General features: G+C 40.0%; 3 protein-coding genes across 5 annotated transcripts in view; 2 read left to right on the top strand and 1 right to left on the bottom strand.

The window, feature by feature from the left end:
- The window catches only part of LOC104800101 (exocyst complex component SEC6), an 11,104-nt gene extending 7,644 nt beyond the window's left edge, over window positions 1-3,460 (bottom strand). Inside the window, exons 1-7 of one of the 3 annotated variants that reach the window (XM_010522817.2) lie at window positions 3,321-3,460; window positions 3,074-3,139; window positions 2,788-2,937; window positions 517-709; window positions 271-309; window positions 98-186; window positions 7-15 (exon numbers count right to left, since the gene is read on the bottom strand). In XM_010522817.2, the coding sequence (XP_010521119.1) occupies window positions 7-15; window positions 98-186; window positions 271-309; window positions 517-645 (266 nt within the window). In that variant the 5' untranslated portion in view covers window positions 646-709; window positions 2,788-2,937; window positions 3,074-3,139; window positions 3,321-3,460. Of the gene's footprint in view, window positions 1-6; window positions 16-97; window positions 187-270; window positions 310-516; window positions 710-2,787; window positions 2,938-3,073; window positions 3,140-3,288 lie in introns of all 3 variants that reach the window. The other 2 variants (XM_019200907.1, XM_010522818.2) reach the window with 2 other exon arrangements.
- Window positions 3,461-4,825: 1,365 nt separating this feature from the next.
- On the top strand, window positions 4,826-7,539 carry LOC104800224 (laccase-15). The gene is made up of 6 exons (XM_010522991.1): window positions 4,826-4,891; window positions 4,980-5,131; window positions 5,289-5,533; window positions 5,701-5,864; window positions 6,270-7,194; window positions 7,286-7,539. Exons 1-6 carry the CDS (start codon window positions 4,826-4,828, stop codon window positions 7,414-7,416), a joined length of 1,683 nt encoding a protein of 560 aa, XP_010521293.1. The 3' UTR covers window positions 7,417-7,539.
- A 541-nt stretch (window positions 7,540-8,080) lies between these two features.
- The window catches only part of LOC104800100 (uncharacterized aarF domain-containing protein kinase At1g71810, chloroplastic), a 6,599-nt gene continuing 5,842 nt past the window's right edge, over window positions 8,081-8,837 (top strand). Inside the window, exon 1 of the mRNA XM_010522815.2 lies at window positions 8,081-8,626. Coding sequence (XP_010521117.1) covers window positions 8,297-8,626 — 330 coding nt within the window. The 5' untranslated portion in view covers window positions 8,081-8,296. The remainder of the gene's footprint in view (window positions 8,627-8,837) is intronic.

The raw sequence follows: 8,837 nt of genomic DNA, 5'->3' as shown, positions 1-8,837 counted from the left end.
CATTCCTGGCAAAGTCTGTGACAGAAACAGTGCAGGTGTAAGAAACCCATGGAGATTAGACAACAGATGATAAAAGATTTCTTGCTCGAAATGTTACTTCTCAATAGAAACAAAGTTGTCACGAAGCTGATTAATCGTTTTTTCAGATGAGGAGAGCGACTCCAACCCAGCTTGAGCTTGTTCAACCTGCCGGTTGTATATTCACTTAAGGAAAAAAAGGTTCCACGGCAAAAATAATTAAACATAAGCAAGACTAGATCAAAGGTTTACCTGCTCAGCAACCATGGTACTAAGCTGTGCATCATTGGCCTGAACATAACAACACCCATTCCCAGGAAGTTATCACACTTGAAAGCAAAATTCAGCATACAAGGCACAAAAGAATATCCAAAAACCAACCAAATTCAATCTAGAGAACCGTCAAACACCATGGAAATCATTCATAAGCAGCTGATTCGATTCCGAGAGAAAATCCGAAAGCCAATTTAGTTCTGACTTCAATTTCGAAGATCAAACCTGTTGACGTGCAATATAATCGGCCTTGATGGAAGAAATCGACTGCAAAAGCTCAGGTAACGGCAAAAGCTTTGCCACCTCCCGTACTGCCGACTCCTTAGCTTCCACGCCCAGATCCTCCACCATCATCCTTGCACAATCACCTTATTCAAGAACTCCAATTCTGAAATGTATGTCGTCTCTGCAATAAGATCTGGATTCACAAACCAATTATAAGAACATGAGAAGGGCCAAAGCTGTAACGTGAAGGACTGTGCAAAAAATCAACGATAGAATCTGGTCAGCACCCCTAATAACCTAACAGCAATAACAAAAAAGATATCATTGGCAAGACCAGAAAGTATGAACTCTATATCCAAAACTATCCTGTCTCTGATCTTACCACAAAGGGTGAACCTGATTTTATTTTTATCTATGAAACGACAACTTTCCCATAGTTCATGTGTGATTTTGCATCCATTGTTACTCTACGGAACAATTATTCCTCATGCACTGCTCGAGCAGTGCTGATTTCCATTCTCAACTTGGTTTATCTCCAGGATCGTGTAAGCAAGAGACATCTCGCAATCGGTAAACTTCAATAGATGAATCTAAATGAAATTGAAAGATTAACAGTGCATTTTAAAAGAAGTCGTTATTGACCGATCATTGTAAAATTTGAGAAGTCTCCCCTACTAGAAAGCAGAAATCTAGAAGTATATCATCAACCAATGAAAGGCATTCTAGAATGCACACTGAAAGTGACCCATGAACCGAAACCCAAATGCTACATCAGCAAACACAGATTTATTCTTCCATAAAACACAAACAGAAATTCATGTTTCGTCAAAAGCTAATAGTTGAGTTTAGTCCACGAAAATGTTTAAAACAATGGAAGAAACTATTATATCTTAAACTATCAGAGAAATGAAGCAACAAACTTCATTTTTTTTTATCAGTGATGCATCAGATTCTGACTATAAACATCAGAAGGTGTTTTAAGTCTGTGACTGAGACACAGAGAAACAGAGAAACAAGAAAAAATGTTAATGGTACTCAGAGCCGCAAATCTGTAACTGTAGAGCATTTTGGACTATATTCTTTTAGTTCACTAGCCATTCTAAAGATCTGTTAGTGGTGATCATGATCAGAATCACATATATGGTTATCTTTTCGGAATCCAGTATCTCATGGAAAAAATAATCAAACAATTAAGATGACCAGACATATTCAATATTCAGCAACAGAAAGAAAAGATGATTCCCAACATATGCGATATCTTGCAAATGATAAACCCCGATAGCAGCCTTGAGTCAAAGAACCAAAAGAAAATAGTCTACATTTTATTTTTGACAAAAGCCTTATGATAAACCAAATCAACACAAAAATCGGATGGATTTCACATTCAGCAACAAACATAAACAAAGAAATGATTCAATGTATGATGATGAGCATAGGCAGCGGAAAACACACCTGTTTTAACACACTGAACTAAATTTCTTCAAGCATCTGATATGCATCTCATATATTATACAGCAAATCATATTATCCATATCAACACCACCAAACTTCTTTCTTCTAAAATTTTTTTAGCACACTTACTACCCATCACAACACCTAATGTTTCCAACTATTTGTCATCAAATTCCTTTCGTGCAAACTTTGAAAGCCCGAGCCCCACTTACGCTATCTGACAAGAAATTCAGAACCCCAAACTAACAGAAAATATGAAACAAGAGAAAAAAGAAACCGTGACTTACCAGAAAAAGCAAGACAGCAAGACAAATAAAAGAGCACAGACAAGGAGAAACTAGTGCTATTGTGAGAAAAGAAGGATGAGAAAGCAATAAACAAAAATATTCCAGTTTCCAAGCATTGGGAATGAAGACAAGTAGCAGCACAGTCCACAATCCAGATCTAGACACAGACAAAGAAATGCAATCAAATAGGCAAAATAATCGAATAACTAGCTAAGAGAAATCAATCACGTAACAGAGAACAAAGTCAAAATCTTAGAGCACAAGACACCATAAATTGACAACGGAAGTAGGATGGCGATCAAGCAAAGCTAGACTATGACGGCACCTGAGATACAGAGAAATGAATGAAACAAATCTTAATCCCAAAGACTTTACTCTGAATGTTCTAATTCCTCTGTCAACAATAAACCCAAAAACCGGATAGCCAAGGAACAAGTAGCTCAGAACCAACTAACCAAGCCAAAACCTCAGCCTAAGTAACAAAACAGCTGTCTGAATAAAAGGTCAGAGATTAAATTCAAACTCGGTTTACCTGACAGAGACGGAGAACAAGAGAATAAAAGAGAACTCAGATTCGCCCGAACTCACCACCGGATTTGCGAGGGGACGAAAAACCCGAAGACGTCCGTCGAATTTTCCCGAAGATGGCAGGCGGAGATTCAAAGCCCAAAACCTCAACGATCTGTGCTCAGTTCGGATTTCAGAATTAGAAACGGAAATGAAAATCTCAGCGAGAAAGCAAACCCATCGAGACATTTGGTTTCAAATCGAACCAAAACCGATCGAGAAAAAAATCAAGAAACAGAAGAACACCAGACCTAATCTGCGACGGCGGTTTCCTGACAGCGGTGGCAGCAGTGGCATGGATGATGGTCCGATCCTCTCTGTCAAAGAATTCGAAAACATCGATTTAGAGTCAACACCGCCATGACAGGATAGAATTCAAACAGCAACACCAAATTGAATCACAGGGCTCGGAGAGATTAAGATGAATCAAAAATTTCCACCATAATAGATTGGAAGGAATACGCACAAATTCGGAGACTAGCAGAAGAACGGAAGTACCTGGATCGACCGCACAATAGCTTTCTGGTTCTTTCCGGAGCTCCACGGGCAAGATCGGTGGATGTTTTTTTTTTTCGGAAGAGGTTTCCAAAAACAAAAAATAAATAATAAATAATGATTTTATTAGAAATGGCTCCTCTGTGTATCGGGGGCCGCATGCATATGATGGATTCATTCTTTCGGTTCTTCTTCATTGACATTTCTTATTCTTCCAATTACATCCCAAATTTAATAAAATATTTGATGACCCTAAACTTTCGAAATTTATCAATTTTTGCTCGGGAATTAGGAATTCATCTAATCAAACCTCCAATTTTAATTTAAAAAAAAAAACTACATATCTGTGATTTGTGTTACGTGACGCGTTCCATTGGGGAAATGGGGGTGAGGAGCGTTACTATTTTACCAACTCTTCCGTTCTGATTGAAACAACAAACAACACTAATCCTCTATTTCAATCATAATCATAATATATATATATACACATACATGTGTGTATATATAATTGGATAAAAGACGATTGGATGTATGGGAGAGAAGAGATGACATTATATTTGCATGTTGAAGCGTCTCATCATAGTATTCCGCTTATGAGTAATCGTGATGATGGGATTCAGCCCATTCATTAGTTGTCTTTTCCCCTCCAAATGGATCTATGTTAAAGAAAGGTTTATTTGGGGGAATCCTATGGAACGCATGAATGCATGCATGCATGCATGGCTATGGCTATGATGATAGCGTTGATTATATATATAAAAATAGCTTGAGTAGCCCTCAAATGTAGTTGAACATGCTTCTTTCGGGAAATTCAACCACTCCTCTATCAATCTCACAGTTTTTCTTTTGCTTTTGCCTACATCTACATGCACTATATCATACTTCTTTTAGCATTCATATATATTATGTTTGAAAATGTCAAATACAAAATAAGAGTATCTTGTAATGACCCGTAAGAAACCTTTCAGGTGATGTCTAATTAAGCAATGTGTGTGTGTGTTTTAGTTTTTTAAACTCTACGCAAAATACAGTTTGTCTCACCAAATGAATTACGTAAACTAACATAACATGCATTCAAGGTATGGATATGAAACCATGGCAATCCATAAATATTATTACTTTGATATACCTTTACGCTACCCTAAAAGAGAGTGTTTCGATCGTGACATTTTGTCTACTTGCACCTCGTAAATTATGCGTTATTGGATTGACATCTCTCTTCGCCCCGGTCATTGATCTACTCCCGTACCGTTGTCAATATGACAAATTCGTACATGTGTCGAAAAGTCTTCAACAAAATGTAAGACCAAAACTCTTAACGAAAGGGGTACTATGGATAGATTTATGGGCTACATTCAAAAGGGGTAATATATAGATTTCGGCTTTTTCCCTCGCAAATAAAGAGTATATCCAAATTCCTCGGCTCCTTTGGTTACAAGTGCAGTGTGTGTATGTCTATATATACACAAGGAGATACACAGATGGCTTGTATACAACTTCCCGAAAAAATGTCACTGCTCAGCGAAGCTCTTTCCCTTAGCAATTGCGAGGCCCATCGTGAATACACTTTTGTGGTAATATTATTGCACCTTCCTTAACTGCTCTTGTAATAATTGGAGACTTGGTATGAGACACGTACGTGGTGAATGGTGATGGTCCCAGGTGGAGGACGTCCCGTACAAGAAACTGTGCAGCTCCAAGAGGATTATGACCGTGAATGGTAAATTTCCTGGGCCGACCTTGAGAGTTCACAAAGGAGAAACTATTTTCGTGAACGTTATTAACCGAGCAAGCGACAATGTCACTCTTCACTGGTAAGTCATAAGAAACGTCTTTTCTTTCTTTCTTTTTTTCATATCTTACATTCACACGTATGAGTTTTGGATCATATATATATATATATACACACCAGGAGTTGTGATAAAAATATTACGATAATTAATATAATGTTGAGTGTAATGTTACAAACAGGCATGGGGTAGGACAGCCGAGGAATCCGTGGTCGGACGGACCGGAGTACATAACTCAGTGTCCGATCAAACCCGGGACGAGTTTTACGTACAAAGTGATATTCTCCACAGAAGAAGGGACGGTTTGGTGGCACGCTCACAACTCTTGGTCACGCGCCACCGTCCACGGCGCTATCTTTGTATATCCCTCCCCGGGAAAACCCCTCCCTTTCCCCAAACCCCACCATGAAGTCCCCATCGTCTTAGGTTAGTTAATCCACAAACACCTTGTTTCCTTTATTAAGTGGATCGTGAACATCTCGTGTATATACGAACGTGGGTTTAATGCACTCCACAAAAGAATTGTCTAATACTTTATGTGTGAAGCAAAATAAGATAAGTTTTTTTGACGGGTTGTAAGAATATTCGGACAGGGGAGTGGTGGAAGAAAGATGTGAGAGAAGTGGTCGAGCTGTTCACGAGTACAGGAGGAGCACCAAACGATTCCGATGCTCTCACCATCAATGGACATCCCGGCTTCTTGTATCCTTGCTCCGATTCTGGTATCTCCTCTCTCTCTCTATATATATGTATGTATGTATGTATGTATGTATGTATGTATGTATGTATGTATGTATGTATGTATGTATGTATGTATGTATGTATGTATGTATGTATGTATGTATGTATGTATGTATGTATGTATGTATGTATGTATGTATGTATGTATGTATGTATGTGAAGAAGTTACTATTATTGTTCTGTATTTTTGTTCTTGGAAATTCAGCTCTAAAATCATTTAAATCAAATCCAATTACTAAAAACCATTAAGTCATCGTGCATAATTTTAGTCTCTAAATACCTACATTTTAACATACTAATAATAATACACACACTCTATATCCTTTTGATGTAAAATTCAACGTCCTTAAATCAGATATAGGTTTGGAGTTTGTTCAAATTTGTAAAGTGGCACTCTGCTGGAATTTCTATCCTTTACTAGTCTCTCCTACGGATGGTAAATGCAGCAATGAACATAATCCTCTTCTTCGCAATCAAAGACCACAACCTCACAGTGGTCGGGGCCGACGGCCATTACACCAAACCCATGAACGCATCTTACATCGTCATATCCCCCGGCCAAACCCTAGACGTCTTACTAAACGCCGATCAGAACCCCAAACGCAATTATTACATGGCCGCCAGGGCTTACTCCACCGGCGTTAACGTCAGCTTCACCAACTCCACAACCGCTGGAATCCTGCGTTACCACCACCCTCGAAAACCCTCTCTCTCGAATCCTCCTGACCTTCCTTATCTTCCATTTTACAACGACACAAACGCTACTTTCGAGTTTCTTGGCAACATCAGGAGCCTAAACTCGGACGATCACCCGTCAAGTGTTCCCCAAAACATATCGCGTAAGATAATCTCGACGATATCGCTAAACCTTTTCCAGTGCCCCGCAAACTCGTCGTGCGAGGGTCCCAACGGGTCGAGATTAGCGGCAAGCTTGAACAACATCACGTTCGTCACACCCAACAATATTGACATACTACGAGCTTACTATTACCACATCACCGGCGTTTTCGGAACGATGTTTCCGACGTTTCCACCGTTGGTTTTCAACTTCACGGCACAAGATCTTCCTCTCTTCTTGGAGACGTCGAGGCTGGCGACTGAGGTGGTACCTCTGGATTTCGCCGAAGAGGTTGAGATTGTGTTTCAGGGCACGAACTTGGTCGCCGGAATCGATCACCCCATGCATCTGCATGGCTTCAGCTTCTACATTGTCGGCTACGGGTTCGGAAACTACGATGAACGTACGGATCCTTCCAACTACAATCTCATCGATCCTCCGTATAGGAACACGGTTACGGTGCCCAAGAACGGATGGCTCGCTGTCAGATTCAAAGTCGATAATCCCGGTATTTATTACGTAATTTCCCATCTTTGATTATATATAATTATTTAATGTATCGCATTAATGTGTTTTTTTTTGGTGCGTGGTGTACGTAGGAGTGTGGTTCATGCACTGTCATTTGGACAGGCATCAAACGTGGGGGATGGAGACTGTCTTCATCGTTGCGAATGGAAAGCTCCCAAACGAAACGTTACTGCCTCCACCGCCTCACATGCCAACTTGTTAATTTGTTGCTTACTATACTATATATATATAGTACTACATGTTTATGATTTCGTGTTCCTACTATATTGTAACTAATATGTCGATACACATTGTTCTATACTTGTTATGCTACAATAATATTATACGTTAAGGTGTGCCAACAAATGTTTTCAAGTGCATTTTTATGCAAACTATTTATTCTCAATTCGTTAAGGGTTGGTCCAGTGGTCAATTATTTCAAGATTCTGGATTCGATTACGTTAATGGCATGGGATGAAAGAACGCAGCGTGAATAAAGGCGAACCCAAAAAAAAAAAACTATTTACAAATCATATATATACTATGTCTATTGTGAAATGAAGAGCAAGACCCAATAGAGGGATCGGGACTTGTCTTGATAATGTCTATTGTGAGATAATGTGAGGTGAAGTTTGATGTATTGGGCCCAAGGCCTTGTAGTGTGTGGCTTGGATGGGCCTTCTGCATAGCTTGGCCCAATCTAATCAAAATCCACGTAGAGTTTTTGTTTTGCAACTTCTGCATAGAGGTGTGCAGTCTCTGAATTAGCATTGGTATGAGAAAAGGACAAGAGACCTTCGTAGATATTTTTCCAAATCATTTATATATGTTATGTGGTCTATTGATTTCGAAATAAAACGCAGATAATAAGGACGGAAAGGAATGAGTGGCTCAAGATGTGTGACGCATAAATTGTCCAGTAAGAAAATCCGGCGACAAAAGAGATGGCAACGGAAATGACGTGAGCGCAGATACAGCCTTTTGTGTTTCCCATCTCCAGGCGTATATATATATATATATAAAAAGAAGATACGTTGCCTCAAATCAGTTTGAATGTTTCTCACTCCGATCCAATTCGCCTAAACTTTTCTCCTCTCGAAGAGATGCTTCTGCTCTCCTCTCCGCCAGTCGTTTCGTTTCCCGCCAATCCCACCCTCTTTGTCTCCTCGCCGGCCAGAGTGAGCTCCGCTGCCGTCTCCGCCGCCTCTAGAGATGTCGACAGCTTCACGGATAGATCCGGTTACCTGTTCCGTCTCAGCGCCGATGAAGCCGACTCCTTGTCCGAGTACAGTGTCCCCAGGATCGCTAGGATTTATAGGAAGAAGCCCCTGTTCCTGCTTCGCAGGTTATTCCAGACGGGGTTTACATTTGGTTCCTGGTTCGGGATGCGTTTAGCGGATGAGGTTCTGGAGCGTTCTGATCAGATGTTCAAGGTGTTTCCCCTTCTCCTGCTTGTCTGAATCTATGTCGTTTGGTCCTAAATTATTTCAAACTGTGGTTCCAATTCGTCGGACTGGAGATGGTTGATGCGTCGTTTTGCTCTTTCCCATGAACATAATCCTCTTCTTCGCAATCAAAGACCACAACCTCACAGTGGTCGGGGCCGACGGCCATTACACCAAACCCATGAACGCATCTTACATA

The sequence above is a fragment of the Tarenaya hassleriana genome, unplaced genomic scaffold (genome assembly GCF_000463585.1).
Source record: "Tarenaya hassleriana unplaced genomic scaffold, ASM46358v1 Cleome65, whole genome shotgun sequence".
NCBI classification, from domain to species: Eukaryota; Viridiplantae; Streptophyta; class Magnoliopsida; order Brassicales; family Cleomaceae; genus Tarenaya; species Tarenaya hassleriana.
The sequence above is the reverse complement of the archived record's forward strand: the minus strand, read 5'-3'. Positions and strand labels throughout refer to the sequence as shown.

Excerpts from the sequence above, each read along its gene's own strand:
- LOC104800224 (XM_010522991.1), top strand. The coding sequence starts at position 4,826 with ATGTCACTGCTCAGCGAAGCTCTTTCCCTTAGCAATTGCGAGGCCCAT. Across the intron at positions 4,892-4,979 it reads ATCGTGAATACACTTTTGTG|GTGGAGGACGTCCCGTACAA; the intron begins GTAATATTATTG and ends TGATGGTCCCAG. Across the intron at positions 5,865-6,269 it reads CTCTATATATATGTATGTAT|TCTCTCCTACGGATGGTAAA; the intron begins GTATGTATGTAT and ends ATCCTTTACTAG.